Below are 23,823 nucleotides of genomic sequence, written 5' to 3'. Positions count from 1 at the left end.
GTTAAGATGTTCTTCTGCTGAGTACCACTCTTTCCTCTGCCACCTGCGAAAAGGCTGTGACCTGAGGCTGCTCACCTGTAGCATGTTGTACAGCCTATAAATCTCTAAAACCTTGCAAGCGATCCTCTGTGCTCCAAATATCTCTTATGATCTTCCCTATCTCCTTATTACTGCAATCAGTGGATTGTCCTTGTTTTTTCTTATTCCGCTGAAATATCTTGTCCTTTGTAAAGCACCTCATACCATATCATGTTCTAGGCTCATAAAATGTTTTTTTTCCATTGGCGCCTGAGTGGTCTGGAAAACATCCTTGGGACCTCAAAACGTCCAGAGTGATTGCAGGATGAAGGTCCTACCAGCACCTCCTCACCACCGCAACTTACTAAAAGCAGCTTTCAAGCTATTATGTGCTTCTGTGCAGCTACAGAACTTCATCCACAATTGCTTCTCATGCTGGGGATCTCAAGTAGCCGAAGCGCAGTCACTCATTAAAGAGCCCAGTATGTGGCTTCTGTTTCCCTAGAGTTGCCTGCTTTGTCTTGTGTGAGCTCCACTCCTCCCTGCTCGGGCTCTGCTGTCAGTGTTATGCAAAACTGGTCAAACAACTGATTTCTCCCTCGCAGCTCCATCTATCCAACAGTGTTTAAATTAGCTCATTTCTCAAGTGCTGGGGAAAAAAAAGGCATCAGCACCTTTTATATAGAACCATATAATAACATGCAGTGGGGTTACAGCTGGGAGAACAGTAGTTCCCTATTACTTTTATTTAGACTAGCTAAAGAAGTGCTCGTGCCTTGGGACTGTAGATTTGCTTTGTCTTCTGACATGGGAATTGGGTGAATGTGGCTGATAATGGTACTAAATGTCAAAACCTAGTGAGCAGACCCAGAAAGTATAGATGTTGCAATAAAATAATAATAATAATAATAAAACAAATAATAATAAAACAATGTTGCCTTGGCTTGCAACAATGTATAACATTGCTCAGTCTATTATTTGCATGATTCCTTTATTCTCTTTTTGTTTAATATCCTCTAATAGTCTTGTGTATGCTGGAATTGTCTGTATTTGGGTACCGTGCTCCCAATGCGATAGCCAACTGACTTCTTAAAGTGTTGTAATCTGATGCTCGGGTACCCCATACATCGATTTGGGACCAATATGAACTCAAATTTCAGGATGGAAGTTTTTCCTTACTGAGAGGGTGGTGGATAAGTGGAACAGCTTTCAAGCAGAAGTGGCAGAGGTTAATACTTTGAGGGACTTTAAACATGCATGGACTAAGCATAAAGCTAACCTAAATTTAAGATGAGACCAAGGAATAGTTAAGGTTTGAATCGGGAATAAAAACGGGCAGACTAGATAGGCCACATGGTTGCATACATAAAAAGGAAATTAAGTAAAAAAAAAATTATATATTTTTGGTAGTTTTAATTTAGGGCACACATGATGCCCCTTCGCTCTGTGTCCTAATTCTTGTTCCAGATAAAATACAAGTTATAAAGATAAAAAAGTAAATGATAACCCTGAGGGAACTACGGATTCAGCTGCACGACGCCTGGTAGCAGGAGACATATGATATCGGCTGAACACACGTTTTATACCGATTAAGGTACACTTTTGTCCACAGGATGGGTTTACTGTAAAGAAATCTACAAGTTAAAATGTAATATGATAAAAATACACATGCATATAGGTCCCTTCTGCAGTCTGACATTTAGATAATGGCCTTAATAGCCTAGTGATGACATCATAAATGCCATACTCACCGCAGGTTTCTGACAGTGAGCGATTGAATTAAAAACCAATCCATTTTTAATAAAATACGTCATGGCATTTAAACCTATTTTATTATTCCTGTGTCGTGTTATTAAAGGCGCATCACAAACCTCTCATGGAAATGATTTAGTAATATGACATCAGAGACAACCTTAACTCATCACATGCCAAGAGACCTGTTGCCTGATGCACTGTGGAATCACTCTTGTTGCCTGATGTCTTGTTTTGAATCGCTCTTCCTGGTCAAAGGGTTAAAACGATAAGTTCCTTTGAATGTCATAAAACCATTACTGAGCAAAACAGCTCTTAGAGGAAAATGGCATTTAGCTGTTGATTTCAGCTACAAATGTAGCCGTGACCACAAATAATTAGTGGAAAGTACTTTCTGTCAACAAGTCCTTGGCTAATTTCCTTGTGACGTCATCTCTTTCTGCGTGTGCTATTAGGGGTGCATTAATATGAAATCACATTTCTGCTACAGAATGTGTATTTTGTTTATGCAGAGGGTGGTAGATAAGCGGAACAGCCTCCCAGCAGATGTGCAGAGTGGCTTTTATCTGCCGTCACCTTCTGTGTATCATTGTTTGCCGGTATAATTATCTTAGAGGTATTCAGTTTAAGGGACCACCTTGGAGAAACCCATCAGTGCTGTTCCTATAGTCAGGATGGGCCAGGTTGTATGGACAATTTGGCACATGTCTACACAAATGTAGGGTTTTAGGTTCCTTACCTACCAGCCGTCACATCCAATTATCGATCATTTTAAGGCATGTAAGGAAGTTTTACTTAGAGGGTGGTAGATGCGTGGAACAGCTTCCCAGCAGAAATGGCAGGAGCTAATACAGTTAGGAAATGTAAACAAGCATTGGATAGGGACATCTAAGACAAGACCAAGATTGATTAAGGTTTGGGTGTTGACCCGGAGAAGCACCTGGTGAGTTCCCAGGTAGGTTCATTATTAAGGGCCAACGGTTGCAAGCTTCCCTAGCATTAACGATTTAGCTGGCCCTGTATCATGTATTGCTGAATCAGTGCCATTCCTTCACAGTCTCCTCACCCATTGAATTATGCATCATACAGGGCCAGCTCAGACTTTCTTGTTGGAGAAACCTGCTAGCATTGGTCCTTTATAATGAATAGTGACACTCTCCCTTTAGTGAATAGACACTGGGGCGGTTTGGAGGGTCAGAAGAAGCTCAAAGAGACATTGAGGGACTGCTTTTAAGACGAAGCTTCAAGTTTTCATTTGTATTCCCGCAGGGAGGAAGCATTTAAAATTCCGTTTTAATTTCAGAGTCATCACTTATTTGTGAAACGATAATTTCCTGGAAGACACAGAACTTCACTTTAGGGATCAGCTAACAGAATTCAGACGACGCTTTTGTTATCGGCATCGGCCTGCGATGTTTACCGCGTTTAATTGGAAGACTTGTAAGGAATTATTTTGCACGATGAACGAGGGTGTCTGAGTAATCGATTACAAGTGAGAACTTCTGCCGCGGAAGATTCCATCCCCGTAGATATTTTTAACCAAAGACACACATAAAGACCATAGAAATTAGAATCTGATAATGATGTCATAAAAGATCATATATGCTGGTAATTCAACAATATTGCCCAGTTATGTAAACGCAAATCAGTCTTTTTTTCATGGAAAATGTATATCTATAGTAACGCTTCTGCCATATTTAGGTTTTAGGTAATTATCATTGTAAGAAATGAAGGGTGCCTTTAAAATGGGACATTACATTTATTGCATAATGTTTTGGGGACGATTTGGGTTTCTGTAAGGTGAGATATCTGGTTTTACAATGTAAGGTAATTTGCATAGTAATGCATTACAAAGGGGTTGGAACAAAGGCTCCAACAGAGGTGAGATACCCCACAGGGGGTCAGACAACCGAAGCCGATGTATATCCCCTTCGTGACAAAGGCTGATTTTACTTTTTGTACCCTTCGTGACAATGGCCTTTTTAACATTTCTGCGCTGCTTGTGTTTAGCTGTAATTTTCTTCTTTCCCGTTTACTGAACCCACACACATTAGATATTGTTTTTTTCAGGACAAGAAGGGCTTTCTTTAGATGACATTGTTTTGATTGTATCATATTATTTACTATTAAAAAAAGTATAAAATATGGTGAAAAATTTAGAAAAAAATTACTGTTTCTAACTTTTAGTTGAAAAATCTTTTACTCATCTATAAAAGGTAATGAAAAAACCTGCTAAATAGATTCTACTATTTGTCCTGAGTTTAGAAATACCCAATGTTTTTATGTTTTATTGCTTTTTTCTACCCATTATGGGGCAATAAGTACAGGTAGCGTTTTGCTATTTCAAAGCCATTTTTTCCAAATCTGGTAATTCTTCCCCCCATGTGCAATTTCGGGTATCTTTGAACCCGGCCAATGCAATTTACCCCATCAAGTCATATATTTTTGAAAACTAGACAGCCCAGGGTATTCCAAATGCTAGTATTTTAACTATTTCCATGCACCATATCTACCACCAGTTTTTGTCAAACTTTGTGGTAGTCATTTTTTTGCATTTGTTTTGTCACACACATTTTACTTCAGGTATGAATTAAAAGGTTCTCGTTTATGTCACTATCACAAAACACCCCAATATGTGTTCAGCAACATCTCCTGAGTACAGCGATACCTCACATGAATGATTTTGCCTGGCCGTTTGGGGGCAAAAGGGCCACATTTGGGGCATGCGCATTTTTCAATGTTGAACTTTGGCATTTGGGGATCCACTGCCCATGCCCTATTTGGTACATCTTTGAGCCGGGCCATTTCAGTGTGCCCAACAAAACCATATATTTTTCAAAACTAGACACCACAGGGTATTTTAAATGCTGGTATTTTAACTCTTTGCATGCACACATTTTACCACCAGCATGTTTTCAAAGTTTGCAGTAGTATTTTTGTGTGTGTATTTTTCCCACACACACCTACTTTATGTATGAATTTACAGCTCCTGGTATATGCCGCTGTTACACGACACACCATAATGTGTTCAGCAACATCTCCTGAGTGCAGTGATACCCCACATGCATGGGTGTGTCATTTTTTGGGGGAACTAAAAGGCCACATTTGGTACGTGTGCATTTTTCTAATTGGAAATTAGATGTGTGGCCATCCTTCCCCCGGTGTTAATTGGGACGTTGTTGAACCCGGCCAATTCAATTTACCCCATCAAATCATACCTTTTTTAAAAGTAGACACCCCACGGGCATTTAATATGCCAGTATTTTAACTCTTTCCATGCGAGAATTGTTTTAAGCTAATATGCTAATTTTAGGACTTGCTCACAAAAATATATTTTTTATATATATATATATTTTTTTTGTCTTTTTAAAAAAAAAATTTTAACATTTTTTTTCAACTTGGAGGTTCCCCTGATAGTGACATCAGTGGGAAATGATTTTTACATTTTACTAGTTTTTTACTATTTTTTTTCTAATTATTATTAATTTTCTTTTATTTTTTAATTTATTTTTACTAATCACACTGTGATTAGAAAGCTGGGTTCCATTGACTTGCATGGTGAATGCAGTACCTGTATTCAACCTGCAAGTGGAGCCAAAGTTCTCTAGATGGTCTGGACCATCTAGCGAACTTTTAAAATTTGTTGGTTCCTGTTACAGGGCAGCGGCCATCTTGCTTGATGGCGAAGATCATCGGCAGCTGCGGCTGTGACCGCTCTCCGGAGCGGTCACAGCCCATCGAAAGGTAAGTGTTTGGTGTCGCTGGATGCCTCCTGATCGAGGCATTCCAGCGACACCATTTAAGTTTAGGAGGCGATCGTCGATGGCCCCTTTGTTCCGATCGCGGCGTTGCTGAATGCCTCGAGGTCGAGGCATTCAGCAACGTTTTTTGGGTGCAGAAACAGATCGCTTTCTGCACCCGTTTAAAGACGTGCCGGTCCTGGCACGTCAATTGTCGTAAAGCACATGCTTTTCCGTGTCGTGCCAGGACCGGCAATTGTCGTTAAGGGGATATTAACATAACTGTGTGCATGTCTGCATAGACTACCTGTCTCCTCCATAATTGGGTCATACAGGAAATTTCTGGAAAGAGGGGTCGGGTGAACCACTTTCTGGGAGGTACAAGGAATTCTGGGATGACTAGTTAGGGGCTGCAATAGTCAGGAGAGAGGGAGAAAGAAGAGTCTGAGTAAGAGAGAAAGGAGAGTCGGAGAAAGGAGAGACGGAGAAAGAAGAGACAGAGAAAGGAGAGCGCAGTGAACAGAAGTGTCCTGGGTCAGGAGACTCAGAACGAAGCTGCGCAAGATGGCGTTCGGGAGAAGCCTGTGAGCTGAGAGAGGTTTCCCAAGAATGTGCTTAAGTATCCCTTTTGTTTTGTATTATTATCAAATGTTTTCTGTATATTATATGTTTTATAACCTGTAACAGTAGCCTAATTCAATATCAATATACATTTTTCTATACGCTTGTATTTGTGCTTTATTAGTCACACATTCCCTAAAAGAATAACCCTGTAAGAGGGTCATCATTTCTTACATCATGCAGCTGTGAATGTACCGAGGGGATGCAGCTTAAATATTTTACTTACAATTTAAATTTTACTAAACAGCCCCCTACCCTGTCGTACTACCTGCCCTCGTGCCATACTTGGATAAATGAACATCCAAGCGCACTGCCCCGGCCCACACCTGCCATCTGGGGCACCGAGCAACTGCCAGGTGAGCATACCTGGGAACTCCTAGGCCCCGGCTACCTGTTTGTGGGCAGGTCTGGTGGGCAGGGATAGTCCCAAACTCAGGAACTTTGTATAGGAGTGCGAGGGGAAACGAGCAGAGAGTGTGGCGAGCCTAAACGCCGCTCCCGCAACCCGGAAAACCCGAGAAAATTCACAATGGGCAAAACCCAATAGGGCCACCTCCTGTCCGCTGAGAAGTCTGTCCTTTCTGACCTCATACAAGGGATTTGACCCAGAGAACTGCCGTGAGGTTATTCCTAGATACATACCTGGGAACTTTTAGTTCTGGCTACCCAGAGCCCCCCATGTGGGATGCAGGAACCCTTGGATGTCAGTGAGCATTCCCCCTGACATCACTGGAGGGTCCCAATGACGTCACGGGAGATATGCTATTTTTAATGGTGGATATACATGTACCCTTCTTTACATCAAGAAAATCTGCTTCTATGGAGCATCTATCAGTGTATATTTAAAAAAAAAAGCAAAAATGGCGTGATATTAAATGGAAGACTACATGTCATAAATGGCTACCCGTAAAGTAATGGCGGATACCATAAATTGTACCTGCGTTACTTGGAGATGCGTGCTTTTAGAGAACCGTCCACTGGAGGGCAGACTATGAATAGAAACCAAACTGCTTTCTGCAATAACCAGACTTTGCCTCCCTGCATTCTCATTAAAATGTATTCGTTCACAGTGATAAGAAGCCGCTCTCCACATAGCGTCTCTGAACCAAGCACAGCACCAATTATACTCAATCTTCCATTTAACAAGTACAGATATATCTACTCTAAAGTGTTTGTCTCCTAAAGATGAAATAGTCGCTTTCAGTAGAGGGACATTTTTGCTTACAGTTATATTTAGACTCTCAAACTTCAAGCAGATCCCCCCAAAAATTACAGAAGAAAATATATGGAGATGGTGATTGTTAAGCAAGATTTTCTCCGGGGGACTGAAAAAGCACCTCTACTTTGTACAGATATTCATACAGCGCCAGCAGATTCTAGAGTGCAAATTATAATTGACAATACCATTAATATGTTAAGACTTTTTGGTACATAAGCAACTTTACAATCTGTAAACGTTTATAGAAAGTTATAGGTAAAGGTTAAATGAACTGCACACAGGGCCGGCAAGGTTAAATATCATATAGCAATAGAATTAAAAATGCTGTTGCCATGTGAACATGAGAACATTATTCCTACCTTCCTTCGGACATCTGGTAACTAAACCTTCGTTAGTAGCAATTATAGAATACTGAATCATCTTTAACGTACCAGATTCCAATATATAATAAATGTCAGGTCAGGCAGACATGGTCACTTCATACAGAGACCCTGAATCTCAGATTGCTCTATATTATCTGCATCTTTTGTGATTATGAGATCGGTGGAATAAAATCTGTGCCCCCCCTTTGGAAAGGGTGGGAGGCTATGACATCATTTCCACTTAATATTTATATATTCTCCCCATGACTTATAACCCTCCACTTGTCTCTCAAGCATTTGCTTGATTTTTTTCCAAGATGCCCTTCAATCTCTGGAACATACTTCATGTAATATATCGTTCGTTCCTTGACGTCACTTTCTGAAAATGCCGTGAAGCCTCGTCTCCAAAAGGAAGGTCACAATATAATTAAGTTGCACCTAGCAACGTCCTCCTTTAAGACCATGCAGTCTTAGTGGCCCTATCTGCCCCTCGAGTTTCACTTGTCTCTTGCTCCTTCTAGGTTACCATTTCTAGGTTGCCCTCTCTTCCTACTGTTTTGGTTTGCCTGCCTAGAAAGCCACAATAATATTCTCTTTATTTATCTAGTAAGTTTGTGTCAGTCATTGCTGTGCACCATCGGGGACTCGAGTCTAACTACTCCATGGCAACTGTCCACCAGTGACTGGTCCACCTCGTTATGGTCTAAACGATTAATTAGGTATATGGAGTTGGTATCAGCTTCGTCATTTACTCTCCACAGTTCAAATGTCCCCAGAGAGATACTTCTTTTTAGTGGATGTGGTCTTTAATGTTACTTTAATGTTTAATGTTGGTCTTTAATGTGGTCTTTAATGTTACTTTGTGACCATTGCTAGTTACGAACTTGAGTATTAAAGAAGAATAAAAATTACTGACCAATTAATCGTGTAAAATACGTTCTTCTGTTACATTATTGTGACTTTTAAAGCTACAGAACGCTGTAATGCGGTCAGCAAACATTCTGATCTCATCAGAAGAAACATAGAAAGTGACGGCAGATAAGAACCAGTAGGCCCATCCAGTCTGCCCAACCTCTGAGTACTTTCCTTAAGTACTTGCCCTTATCCTATATCTAGCTTGGCCTTATGCCTATCCATGCTTGCTTAAATGCCTTTACTGTATTAACATCTACCACTTCTGCTGGAAGGCTATTCCATGCGTCCACTACCCTTTCCGTAAAGTAATATTTTCTGATGTTACCATTAAACCTTTGCCCCTCTAGTTTATGGCTATGTCCTCTTGTTGTGGTAGTATGTATCCTTTTAAACCAACTCTCTTCCTTTGTCTTGTTGATTCCCTTTAAGTATTCAAATGTTTCTATCATATCCCCCCTGTCCCGTCTTTCTTCCAGGCTATATAGGTTAAGATCATTTAACCTGGTAAGATTTATCTTGTAATCCATAAACGATTTTAGTAGCCCTTCTCTGAACTTCTGCCAACATTTCTATATCCTTCCGGAGGTATGCTGTCCAATTATCCCTTTTAAGGGTTAAAAGCAGATGTTATTAAGAAGCGTAGGTTGCCTTCACTTAGCTTTTTGTTTTGGAATCCGCTGTGTAGGCTTTCGCATGCCATATTGTGCAAATATAAACACGCAGAGATTTGCTTTGGAGACACAAGCTGTTTTCTGACACAGATAAACAGTTGGCAGCTATATAAATAAATAAATAAATACATATATATATATAATCAATCCACTTAAGAACACACAGAACAAAGCAAAATGTGTTCGCCTGGTAGATTACTCTGCCACGGCCAGCAACTTCCGACATTGCGCAGGAGGTAGAGATTATGAGAAATTGGGAACCACTGCTACATCGCTCGCTCCACAGCCAACACAATATGGGTGGCTGCTGTACATACCTGGGAACTCTCTCCGGTTCTCCGGGTCAAGACCCGAATCCTCCGGGTCGCGGGGTCTTGATACGCCCAGCTTCCCACCCTTTTTTTGTTTAAATGGGGGAATTCCCACCAACATCATGAGACCTCCCGTTGACATCAGTGGGCAGTCCTGCCCGCGTCCTGCAAGGGAAGGCTCCGGGTACCCGGAGCCCAGAAGTTCCCAGGTATGCTGTAGACACTAAAGAGATGTTCCGTGTTCTTCTTATGGAAGTTTCTGTACATTCATTTTAAAAAGGCTACAATGTCAGTTATATCCCATAAATGAGTAAGAATTCCACCACTAGTCACGTTCTGACAAATAATTACTGCTGGCGCGTGCCAAGCCTTACAAAGATAAATGTCTCGGATGATCTTGGACACTCATAATCAACATTTTTGTGACTTGGTGAAAGCAAAAAGATATCAATTATCCAGAAAATATCTTAGCGGAATATCTTTCAACAGTTTTTTGTTTCCACTGCAACTTATCTTTTTACTATTGATAAATGTCATATCCTATCAGCAACTACATGTGGGTTGAATGCATCAATATTAACATTAACCCCTTAATGACAAAGCCTGTACATGTACAGGCTCAAAATGCATTGTTTTCAATGGGTTTAGGGACCGCCCACTGTCCTTAAGGGGTTAAAAAACTTGTATGGTAGATACATGGCGATTGTCTGTGTGCATTTTATATGCCTATTCTACGCTGTACCATAATCTCATTTATCTTATTTAGATGTTGCTGATGTTCCATCAATGTTGATATAGCCTGTTCTTGAAATGATATAGCCAGCGAATGAAAGGTCTATGTCCTAAACAATAACGATTAATGTTTTAGAGCGTGAAATACAAGAGAATAATAGAATACATAATAAACACGGTGTTAGGATCATAGAAAAAAAAAAACAATTGACGGTAATTAAGTGAAGAAGGTGAAAGAAGCAGGTTTTTTGTTTGCATTGAAACTGTTTCACTCGTTGAACAAATTATATTGTATTTATTGGAGATTTTTTCAGCATTTTGTTTTTTTAAAGACTGCAATACAAACACCGGGGCTTGAACTTGTGACCAATGCTGTAAAAATCTCTGAGGAATATCTTAAAGAGAGCCGTAGGCGTCACAGCATTTTAACCAAATGCATTCATTAAAATTGCCTTTAGTTGGCATTACGGTGTAATTGTTTTTGAGTTATGAAGTTGAAAAGTGAGTTTAATGTGATATGTGTTTAACCGGGTCCAGACGGGTCATTTGGCACAATTGGCAGAGCCGGCGTTATCTGATAAATGTCTTGTCCTCTTTATTCTACTCACCCACCCTTACAAAGGCTGCCTGAACCAACCGGCAACAACCAGCAACTTAACAGGCGAGAGATAAGTTAATAGGGAGGAATAAAAAGAATAAAAAAACAAGATTGAGATATTTTGGTATACTCAGGTTGTGGTTTCTATCTGACCCTAAGTGGTCAGCTGCCCTATGTGAAAAATGCCAGCTGAGCTGCCCGCTGGCAGTGCCACACACTCACCCGATCTGCCACTCCAGACATGCCGAGCCACACGGTACATGAGAATGTAACCTGCGGCCGTGGCCTTAAAGTGCTTTTCTGATATATATATATATATATATATTAAACTTTATTTAATGTATAGAATTCTAGCCCCACTCAGGTCTCCCCATACCCCAGCCACAAAAAATGGTGTTTCTTTTGTAACTCAAATCTGAATTATGAATGTGCAATACAGAAACTTATAATACAGAAGTTGTTTTTGCTGCTAAAGCATCAGGGCTTTCGAAAGGTCTATGGGAACTGATGTTTGAATGTGAAACACATCCATACACAATGCGGCGCTCACGACAACAAAATCTATGGAAGTCACTTTGCTTTGGTAATTCGGAACGCTTGAATATTGACAAAAATACCTTTCTAAAAATCAGAACAAGATTCAGAGTCATATAAATAAATGGATTCAGCCGTTCTTCACACTGCACGACAACGCATCCAGAGGGACTCGTACTAACGCGTTTTACATAACAAGTGGAATAATGGGAGCTGCCAACCTTCACATTGCAATTGGCTTGTATTCCTGGCAGTTCGGAGCAGTGCAGTGGGCTGTGACTTTATGAATCACATTGTGGTTTTTAACATTTATGCTTTGTTAGAGTCTGGCTTCAGAATGCAATCCTAAATGTCCTCTTTATTGTTTTTCTCCATTGGTTCTGAAATTAGCTGTAATTCATTTGAATCTAAACTGGAAGAAATCCCCTCATTTAGCAAAGGAGGGGCTAAAAGAGGCCAGCAGCGTTAATTTTTCTTTTAAATGCTACATAATTATCAAAAAAGCCCCAAAAAACTCCTTTTTTCCCCTAACCATTATGTGGAATGGTGTATGGGGTCAAGTTACTCAAGGGACATCATGTCTTCCCATATACCTTTACAATACGAGGATCATGTATATGACCAGGAGCTTAAGCTATCAGATTATCTTTCCCATTACCGTTAACTTTAAGGTATATAATAAGAAAAATATATATTTTTCTTTTAGCCCAACAGAAAATGTATTTATTATTCAAGTCTAGGAGTATCCAGAAGATCCTATCTTCTATCTATCAATGCAACTCCCTGCCCACGACAATGAAGGAACCATATTCACCCTCATGACAATCACCAAATTCAGGGAAACCTCTCAATAAATGTAGGTAGAACTGTTGGCTACAGGTGCTGGGGGACCTGACGTTTATAATGCATGGGGTCCCCTGCTAAACTATTGTCTCCAAACTACTAACTGCACCTCACAGATAAGATTTATTAAAGATGGTGGCTTCTTTGTGTTTTGGCCAAGATCAAGCGGGTACCTGTGAGTGGAGGAAGCTTTAGAAAAGTGGTTTGGAGCCTCTCAGTGAGGGGTGCACTGTGGAGTAGGGTCCCTGTAGATCTATTTAGTTGGTGAGGGGAGGTTGTTCAGCCTTTTGGCCACCACCTGTCTTGAAGACTTCAATGGTTCCCCTCTTTGAATGGGACAATGGACATCTGACCTTTGGGGGGGGCCTGGTTTCCTAACGCCGGCACTTTGGACACCGGTGTTTGAATTTTTCACGCGCTGAATGAAATCTGTTTCCAAAAATAGTCGCTGTGCTATTTATACCCCACTTATCTCAGCTGTAGAGGCAGACACTGAATAATAAATAGACCACTCTAGCAAATGTTCTTTAAATCGTATTGTTTAATGACTTAACCCCCGGAGGATCGGATAACATTTACAGTTAAACCAAAACCCCTTTGGCCCTAAAAAACTATAATAATAATAATATAACTTGCTAAAAAAAATGTAAAAAAAATCTAATAATTCAATGAAAACTATTATATAATTATATATTATATGTCTATTATATACAATAATATATTACATTATATAAAGCTGTAACATAGATGCCAGGTAAGAGGTCATTGATTCTTGTTGACTGCTTGGACTGCGGAAAAAAAGGCACGACCGCCCCATTAACTCTAAAATTATATATATAGTGCGGAATATAAAAATGAATTCTGATCTTTAAAATGTATTATAGTTCATTACTATTATAACCTCCGAGGAGGCCTGGATTGGCGAATGCCCGGTGGGCCGGTGGCCGAACACTCCGCTCCAGTGGCAGATCAGGTGCTGCAGCATCTCGCACACAAACGTTACAGGGGTGATTGAAGCAGTTTCCAAACTTTCTACAATATTTACTTTTTGTACATGATCCCCAATATATTCATAGTAAGTGTTATAACTGAGTTATTTATTTGCATTGTTAATCTGTTATTTTTATTTTATTTATTAAGGATCAGGATGTAACTGAAGATGCTCTTGTATAACAGTAACAGAAGAAAATGAGATGTTCTACATCATGGAATACAAACCACAGCTTCGATCAGTAACACGCGATTCAGAATTATTTATATCGCATTTTCTGGAAATGTTTGTAATGTTTCTGATTTTAGCTTTTTGTGTTTGTGAATCTATTTTTATATCTTGGGTTTAATTGAGCAGTAAAGCAGTTTTTGGATGAGGAAACACATAAAGTAGTTATTTTTTCGGCACAAGCACAGGTTTTAGCTTTGGGAAATTATCAGTAATGCAAAATGACTGAATTATCAGTGCAAAATGACACATAGCAGTGGTTTTTATGGAGTAGGTGGTATTAAGAAATGTTTTTGTAGTTTCATGCAAACCTGAGTAAATTACATAAAAACTAGAAGCCCAGGAATTACTGGCAGCAGGATTTGGAACCGAACCTTGCCGGGAACCATCAAGGCCAGGAACCCGTTATCCTGCGTAACCAGTTAACATGCCATGAAATGAAATGGGGTGAGGTCAAGCAGATCTGCAGAGTGTCTCACATAGGAACAGCGCAGAACAAGGAGAGGCTGGAGATTCATGGGTTAATCAAACAATAGGATGTTACTTTAAAAGAAATGCCAAAATTGAAAGAAGGTCCCCAAAACCTTCTTTTCAATTAGTAGGGACCTACTCCGCTCCCAGGGGACGGAGGAAGAAAGCCCTAACCAGGACCCTCGCTTGTTTACTAAATTACCCCAACCTCACCATGCATTGGATGAGTAAAACATCCTAAACTGTACAGTCTATATACTTTCCCATATGAACGGATAATAATGGGTCTCTTTTATATACTTTGCTAAATTTGTTTCAAGTGCAGAAATGATAAAACATTAGCAGAAATGACAAGACATTAAATGATGTTAGAGCGAGCCGTCTTCTTGTTTGTGGAAATAACAGGCACTCTGTAGTGTGTTATATCAGCTGTGAACGACACACCAAGAAAAAAGCCATTAAAACCTTCGCGTATCATGATGACCTTCACTTTATCCATCGAGTGCCGTGACAGCCAGCGAAAGTGACTTCCAATGATTACGCTGCGTAAGCGTCTGATGTGAAAAAGAACAAGATCAACCAGTGTCAAGTCTAAATCCAATTTCTTCCTAGAGATGCTTTGTAACAGTTACCGCTGAAGTCTTCAATACAATTAACCCTGTAAAAGCTTTAGCATGGTTTGCCCACACAGTTTCATCTAGTATCACTTGTATTGTCTGGCCTTAGTTCTGATCTTTAACTTTGATGGATTTTGATGAGATACCAGTATGATTTGGGAGTCCTAGGATTTGAAGAAGAGAGTGACATTGTCATAGCAGCCAATGGAATGTTCCAGACAACATGACATTCCACTGGCTGCAGTGACGATATGACAATTTTTCAAACTATGCCCAAAATTGCTTTTTATATACTTCCATTGTATGTCCAATACTCACTAAAGGGAGAGTTGGAGATCCAACTCACTTCACTATTCATTATGAATCAACCAGTGTTGGCCCCAAATGATACATAATTCAATGTGGAGCGAGAGGTTGAATGCTTTTTACTGATTTAACTATACACTTTACAGAGCTGGCAGCAGAAGCTTGCACCAGAAGTGTATCCTCAAACTCTACTGGCAACTCTTCCTTTAGTGAATAAACCTCTTTTGTCCTTCATGTAAAATGCCCTGAGACATCTCCTATAGTATACTCCGACCAGGCTGTACTTTTTGTAGCTGAGTAAAAAAGAATAACGCAACCTATTACTAGCACAAACTACTTTTTCCCTCCCCAATTGTTATGTTGCTGATTGTTGCTGGCTGGTTCAGGCAGCCTTTGTAACGGTGATGAAGGAGAAGGGGGAGAACTTCAGGATGACAAACAATGGTAGAATCCTATAGGTGACAGGTGCCATTTAATTAGGAAACATGGATATAGCCGTAACAGCCCAATAGTTAGTTGAGTCTTTATTTGAAGCTGATATATTTAATTAGGCCAACATAGAAGAAGACAGAAATTTAAATAAACTCCAGACCTTGGAGGTCTCTTCCTCAGATGCCCACTGATGGCTTCCACCAGTCAGTGCCTTTAAGAGATGTCTGCTTTCTCACGCATCTCAATACAGGCACCAGATGCGGCCACTGAATAAATGACCACCTGTTTGATACTAAAGAACACGCCTGAGAATCGCAAAGCACTTGACAATTTCTAAAAATGTTACCAGATAGACAGCAGCGCTAACAGAGAAGGAAATTCAGCTCGCCGGGGACCTATAGCTGTGCGCAGCCCCGAAGGCAACTCCCTGAGTCCTGAGACTTAAGAGGCATCCTTGCTTTATTTAGTTAATGTATTTCTTTCTTTTGCTTATTTTACTCAATGCCGGATTCTACAGGCAGCCACTAAAAATTCTAATGTTTCCATCGATGCTTTCCCTGCAGACTGTTGTAAGCAGATCTGGACAAGAGCAGACCCATAATCACATCTATTATTTATGCTTATAAAGAAGATCTCCGCACAAGAACGTGGGGGATGGGAGAGGACAGAAGACCAACGCAGTGGCGTAATATATTCTTTGCACGGTTATGTAAAAAGCTATGTGAGGCTCTTTTTCAACATTGTGCCCAATGATTTGTTACAGTTACATGAACAGCTATCAATAGGTTATGAAGTAAAATCGTAACACTCTGTCCCCTGACCATGTTATTAATTGATTTATGTAGCGCTATCATATTCCACAGCTCTGTACAATAAGTGAAAATACTAAAGCATCCCTCTTTTGGACATGTGAACATTTGGATGATATGAATCTAAAAAAAAGAAAACAGATATAAGATATATTCATACCCGGGAACTCTCTGGGTTTGCCCCGGGTTCTCCGGGTCATCATCCGAATCCTCAGGGTCGCGGGGTCCCAACACGCTTATTACGCGTTTTAATCAACAATTCACAGCATTTGCTTTCATTTGATCCCAGGCTGTGTTTAATACAATATTACCACTTTTCAGATATAATTAACCCTTTGGCTGTTAGACGGTACAGAAAACCCTTTCACAATCCATATTTTACTCAAAGGATTTAAGCTTTCTACAATATTTCAAAAAGGTAACAGCTGTTCTTGATATTTTCTGTTTTTTCTGCTGTACGCGAGAATACTTCACACCGAGATGTGCCTGACCTGCAGAAAAGTTTCCCTGGAATTAATGTTTACGTTTGGAGCCTATACACTTTCACCAGTTTGTGGTCAGTTTGAAGAAGCACTATTTGCTTTAAATCCCTTTCCTGTTTCCTGCACCAATTATAAAACATGTATAAAAATAAAGGATTAAAAACAAGAATTGTTCCTCCAAGTAGAAAAAAAGAGAAAGCTGAGTATATAGATGCTTGTTTTCTGGGGTTTGTGGCCTGCTACAATGGTATCCACTCTATTCTTTATAGTAACAATTCTCGTGTCACATGGTCAGGCCTATTTACCAAAAAGGAAGTTTAGTAGCTGTAGTTACTAAACTTGTAGCAGCAAACACATGAGTTAGACAAATATAAAACTTGCAAATTCACTTAACCCCTTCGCGACCTTTGCCGGTTCAGCACCGTCATGACAAGAAGGTCACTAAATGACCTTTGACGGTCCTGAACGGTCAAAAAATTAAATAAGCTTAGAAAGTGATCAACGATCACTTTCTTCGCTTAAACGGCGTTACTGTAATGCTTCGATGTCGAGGCATTCAGTAACGCCGAGATCGGCATCGGGGGCCATGTCTGGCCCCTCCCCGAGGCGTCAACAGCCGCCATACATTGTATGGCGGCGGACGCCCATTTTAAAAGCGTTTAATGGTGTCGCTGGAATGCCTCAATCAGGAGGCATCCAGCGACACCAAACACTTACCTTTGGATGGGCTGTGACCGCTCCGGAGAGTGGTCACAGCCGCAGCTGCCGGTGATCTTCGCCATCAGCCAGATGGCGGCGGCCCGGGAAAAAAAACAATAAAGAAGAAAGAGTTCGCTAGACGGTCTCCAGACCCTCTAGAGAACTCTGGCTCCACTTACAGGTTGAATACAGGTACTGCATTCAACCAAGCAAGTCAATGGAACCCAGCTTTCTAATCACTATGTGATTAGTAAAATATTAAAAAAAAAAAAAAAAAAAAATGGAAAAAAAAAAAAAAAAAAAATGTGCTAACATTTAAAAATAATTATGCAGTGATGTCACTTGATTAACCATCCAGTACCAGCAAAATGTGTAAAAAAAAATATAAAAAAAGTATTAAAAAAATAAAATAAAATAAAAAAATAAAGTTTATTATTTTGAGCAAGTGCTAAAAGTTCTCAAAAATCTCAACAAAGAGTTAAAATAAAAGCACTTCAAATACCCAAGGGGTGTCTAATATATAAAAAAAAATGGCTGATGGGTAAATTGGAGTGGCCGAGCTCAAAGATAGGGCATAGGTACAGACTGACCAAAATGGAGAAAAAAAGCGCACTTCCCAAATGTGGCATTTTAAATCTCAAACAACCCGACAAACCCATGCATGTCGGGTATCACTGCACTCAGGAGATGTTCCTGAACACACATTGGGGTGTTGTTTGACAGTGACATATACCAGAACCTGTATATCTATAACTAAAGTACAATTTGTGTGAAAACAAAAATTAAAAAAATTACTATTACAAAGTTTGACAAAGTGTAGTTCTATAATTGGTGCATGGAAAGGGTTAAAATAACAGCATTTGGAATACCCTGGGGTGTCTAGTTTTCAAAAATATATGGTTTGAATGGGTTAAATTGAGTTAACCGGCTTCAAAGATATTCCAAAGAGGAGATGGAGGCAGACTGACCAGATTTGTTAAAAAAGATTTGGAAATCATAAAACGCTGCTTGTACTTATTGCCCTATAACTTACAAAAAACAGCAAAAAAACATAAAAACCTTGGGTATTTCTAAACTCAGGACAAGTAGTAGAATCTATTTAGCTAGTTTTTTTACTTGCTTTTTTAGGTGAGTAAAAGATTTTTCAAATAAAAGTCATAAAATGTGTTTTTTTTCAATTTTTCAGCATGTTTTTTTTTTTTTTTTTATAGTAAATAAGATGATACGATATATATATATATATACGAAAATAATGGTATCTGAAGAAAGCCCATCTTGTCCTGAAAAAAACAATATATAACTTATGTGGGTACACTAAATGGGTGAGGAGAAAATTACAGCTGAACACAAGCACCACAAAAGTGTCAAAACAGCCTCGGTCCCACAGGGTACAAAACGAAAAATGAGCCCGGTCCTTAAGGGGTTAAACCAATGCGCAAAAGCCCTCATAAAAAAAAACAACAACTCGCATGCCCTCACCTAGAAGTTGTAAAATTTTAAATTGCGTGGCCTCTAAAATAACACGCAGATTCGTCAAATCAAGTCTGTCGATTTTGGGTCTATTTACTTACAAGTCAAGTAAGTAAGGGTTAACTCAACTGACCACTCGATTTGAGTAGACCCAAATGACCCAAAAGGTTTGTTTAAAAAAAAAATCATAGAAGAGAGTTCTGAAATAGAAAATGCTTGCACAGGAAAATCAAAATGAATCAATAGAGATCAAAAGCATTTTCTGAACAAGGACGGTAAGACCTTGAATTCTGCCCACAATACACACTATCACATTTAGATCACATCTAGCTTAGACAAGGTTAGATCTGTCTACATATTAACTGTGAGATCTCCACAGATCCATTTGACATTCCCCATGCTTTAACCTTATAGCACACTTTATTTAATTAAGCAAATCATGAAATTATCTTCCTGCATGACTGGAGTATAAAATAAGATTATTTAAATCACCATTTTCTTAAAAGTTCCATTAAACAGGTATATTTATATCATTTATATTTATATCAACTGCTCATTGACTGGCTCACATATTTATATACAGTACAGTACTTAAAAACATATTTGTATAAAAAACCATAGTTTTATAATGTAAGAATGATAAGGGAAATTAGAACATAGGTGGCATATAAATTGCATGATAATGCCCAAACGTCACAATAGTTATTAGATGTGACGTACTAATGGGTCATTTTATGAAAACATTGGAAATATAGAGGAGAAGGTTTTAAAAGAAATTAAAAAGGTTTCAGCACATATTGCACCTGCTTCTATCAGAGTGTGTGTTTAATCCAAAGCACTGTGCAGAAAGCTCTTATATATTATCATAGCTCTGTGTAGATTGTGGCGTGATGTAAAAGTTGTGAATTAAAAAAAAAAAAGGTACTAGGTCATCTCTGAGAACCAGCTAAACGTTATAGATGCTCATATGCAAGCTTGCGGTACAATGTAACAAGTTGTGTGACTTCATTGAAGTCAGTGGTGTAGGTGCCTAGGTCTATGACAGCAGGTCTGGTGGGTTGTAACCCCTATGTCGCTGTTCAATGGGTTGGTTACAAGGGAGATCCTAATCTCTCCAACTGGTACATTTACACTATGGAGGACTATGTTGGGCAGCAGGTCTAGGGGGGGTCAGGCCCCCTGGTGTGTTGCTCCTCAACAGGCTGGTAACAGGGGAGACCATGATTTCCCCAACTGGCCCATTTACACTATGGAGGACTATGTTGGCACAAACTCTATGGTGCTTTACAATAAAGTATCCTGACTTAGGCTTCCTTGGACAGCAGGTCTAGGGGGGATCAGACCCCCTGGTGTGCTGCTCCTCAAGAGGCTGGTAACAGGGGAGACCATGATTTCCCCAACTGGCCCATTTACACCATTTCCATAGACTGCTGTAGAAGGTGCTAGGTGTCCTTAGGACATAGAGCACCAGGATATGATGTCATATCAAGGAGCCTTGTAGTGGAAATGGCAGTCCCTGTATGAGCAGCTGGGGGCGCTGCTGTTGGGTGATGCCCAGGGCAGCGCCAAAGACGGTACAGCACTTGGCGTGGTGCTGCAGCAATATAGCACCATATCCAAGCGGTAAGGAAGGTGAAACGTGAGTCTATGTAGTCAGGTTAAAGAGAAGTGTGGTCTCCAATAATGGTTTCAATGTGAAGTTTAGGAGCGGAGGGATCTGGCCTTAGTTGGAGAATAAAAAACGATAAATAATCAACACAGATACATTTGTGGTACTCGGTACCCTATAAAAATAATGTACATCTAATTTAATAATGCCCACTGATGTCACAGGACCACCTACCGATGTCACGAGACCGCCCGCTGACATCAGTGTGCAGTCCTGGCCGCGCCCCGCAAGGGAAGGCTCCGGGTAGCCGGAGCTCATAAGTTCCCAGGTATGCCTATAAGATTTTTGGCAGTAACTACAGCACAGCCTAATTAAAAAAAAACTTTTTGTAATGCATCAAAACTCTGTCATTAACCCCTTAAGGACAATGGGTTGTCCTTACACCCATTAAAAGCAATGCATTGTAAACCAACATTTTAACAGAAAACAGTAGTTGAGAGATTTGGTGCTTATACATAAAAACTGTTCTCTTTGAGCCATATTAAAATGCACCTAATGCAAGCTTCCTTAACTTGGACAAGCTTTGGTGATCCAGCTCCTGTAAAGAGCATTTTCCAAATAAAGTTTGGCTAAGCATCATGGGAGTTGTAGTGTACAAAAAAAAGCTTAACATGGCAGTTGCCAGTAGCTGGTGCACCAGTGTCTGCATTTTGCATAATAGCAAGCGATGGTTTAAAGTGATAGAAACACCTAAAAAACCTAATTAACACTTATTTATGTGCTGCAGCATCTTGTACCTTAAGCCACTACCAAACCTCCATGTGTGTTTCTCTTTAAATGTTTTGTCTATAAATCGAAATGTTCTTACAAAATTGTGTAAAAATCTTTAAAGTGCTAGCAAAAAATTATTTTAACCTGCGCATTGCACATTGCACACTAATTTGATGAGATTGTAATAATTATAGTTATTCTGGAAATAATTGAGTTTGCTAATCAATATATATATATATATTTCTTAGCAATGAATGATTATACATGAGTACACAGTGTAGTAAACGGCACACAATGGGTTAACTTATCTCATGAAACAAGACATATGCAGATCTGTAGAGTATTAAATTCCCTTAAATTGACCTAATCAGTAGTTACGTACCATGCACAGAAAGAAAACTCTTGTCATTAGAAACAGAAATTAATTCACATAATTCAACAAATACTTTATGTTCTGAGCCTAAGTCCTAATTTACCAATTTATTTAAGAATAATAATTAAAATATATATATATATCTATATATATATATATATATATATATATAGACATATTGATTATTTCAAGGTACAATTTCTAGCACAGAATCTAATGTAATTAAGTCTGAACATTCTATTAATTGCACCATCGTCTCTCATTAACCTTTTCAAGTCTCAAACACTTAAATGTTTTGGGGTTTTTTACCTTCAACTGCGACAGGTTCAAACAGACCAAACTGTTCCAAAACCTTTACAAACAGAACTAAAACCACCAGAACTGCTATCATTTCAAGTCCTTCCAGGTTCATGGTGGTTTGGTATCATGGCACCTCGAGACCCAAAATTCAAGAAAGTTTAATTTCCGATGTAGCCTATAATGTTCCAGTGCTGTGGTTACCAATGCATCCTGTCTAAAGGCAAATTCATACTCGCCCCTAACATTCCGACGAACGACGGAAGAAAAAAAGAAGTATCCTACAAGAAAAGGGATGATAGTCTGATGCAGAAGCCATTTGAATCGTTGCTTTCTTCTGAGGACCACTCTATAAAAAAAGTACCGTATAATCTGGCACCGTAGTAAAAAGATACTGGTATCTTGCCAAACCCAAGCACTTAGAAGTGAAACTTGATGGTTTTGAAGTACAGTAAATAGAGTAAAGTGTCCACGGATGTTTGTTCACGTTTTTAACAAACAAGAAATAATAAAACAATATATACGGGAAAGGATTGCGAGAGGTCTTAGAAATGAAACAGGAGGAAGACGGAGAGGAGAAGAGAAAAAAGAAAGTAGAAGGAAAGAGAAGACAGAGAAAGACAGGGTGGGATGGAGCGAGATAAGACCTGCCCTCTCATTCCAATGAGACCACCAACATTGATTTGCTTAATGCAGTTGCTATGGATACCAATGATAGATATTAAGTGTTCCCTCTTCACGTTTGGTGACATTAAATTCTATGCTAAGTGACTTTTTAAGATAACCAAAAGAGCAATCCATTATCCGTCTTGGAACATTTGAGAACACAACACTTAATTTTGATAATCTGATTGCTTTGGTATCTTGGCAGGTAGCTGACTCAGCATTGTCCAGAGTGTTGCGAGCGCAATGAAAGTAGACTAAAAAGTACAGGTCTCAAAAATATATATATATTATTTAAAAGAGCAGACAAAACTATCAATAGGATAATATGTAAAATATGTTTTATTGGGTTTTAAGATATTTCTAATAATACATTTTAATCTATATTCCCAGGAACCTTTCTAAGGTCTCACCTAGAGTATTGTGTACAGTTCTGGAGACATCGTCTCCAGAAGGATATTAACATTCTAGATGGCATTCAGAGGTGGATGACTAAAACGGCCAATGATTTGCAGAATAAAAATTATCAGAAAAGGCTAATTAATCTCAGTATTTCCGGCTTGGAGGGGAGAATAGAGAGAGAGAGAGAGGGGATAGGATAGAACCATTTAAATACTTAAAGGGATTTAACCAAGTACACGGAACTTTATTTCAAAGTTGGAGAAATGTTAGATCAAGAGGCCATAACCCAAAAATAAAAATCATGTTGCACCATGCAGGTTGTAACCCATTGACCATAACAATATGGCGGCTCCCATCTGCAGTAAGGCGTATAGGAAGCAATCACCGATCATTCAGCAGAAAAAAAATCAAAGAGCGACCACAGGCGCCATAGTGAGAGTAAAAAGTACTGAGACAGGTACTGCAATAAACCATGCAGATCAATGGAGCCCCGCTTTCTAATTACTAGGTGATTAGTAAAATATACAAAAAAATTAAAAATAGTTAAAATATAAATAACATTTAAAAATAATGCTCCAGTGATGTCACCATGACATTATAAGGGGAACCATCCAGTTCCAATAACATTTATAAAAAAAATCCAAAACATGTAAAACAAATCAAATAAAAAATTAAAAGCGTATGAGCAAGTCCAAAAATTGGTGCTGTATCTTCCCCAAAAATCCAACTATTGTCATGAAAGTTACAAAAAACAGTCACAAAGGGGTTGGGTTAAATGGATAGATATGTGAAATACAACTCCCATCATGATTCATCAGCATAAACAGGTAGAAACATAGATATTAATTAACATTTTATCCCACCAGGCCCTGGTGTAATCTGCGGAT

General features: G+C 39.2%; 1 protein-coding gene across 5 annotated transcripts in view; it reads right to left on the bottom strand.

The window, feature by feature from the left end:
- The window catches only part of LOC149288610 (A-type potassium channel modulatory protein KCNIP2-like), a 165,236-nt gene that overhangs the window by 26,866 nt on the left and 114,547 nt on the right, over positions 1-23,823 (bottom strand). Inside the window, exon 1 of one of the 5 annotated variants that reach the window (XM_089491300.1) lies at positions 21,884-21,986. The exons of the other annotated variants lie outside the window; for them this stretch is intronic. Coding sequence (XP_089347426.1) covers positions 21,884-21,986 — 103 coding nt within the window. Of the gene's footprint in view, positions 1-21,883; positions 21,987-23,823 lie in introns of those variants that run through there. 5 annotated transcript variants of the gene reach the window in all.

This window comes from Sceloporus occidentalis, unplaced genomic scaffold (assembly GCF_023333645.1).
Source record: "Sceloporus occidentalis isolate IW3139 unplaced genomic scaffold, rSceOcc1.0.p SCAF_50, whole genome shotgun sequence".
Lineage (NCBI taxonomy): Eukaryota > Metazoa > Chordata > Lepidosauria > Squamata > Phrynosomatidae > Sceloporus > Sceloporus occidentalis.
This window is presented reverse-complemented; position numbering and strand designations above follow the sequence as displayed.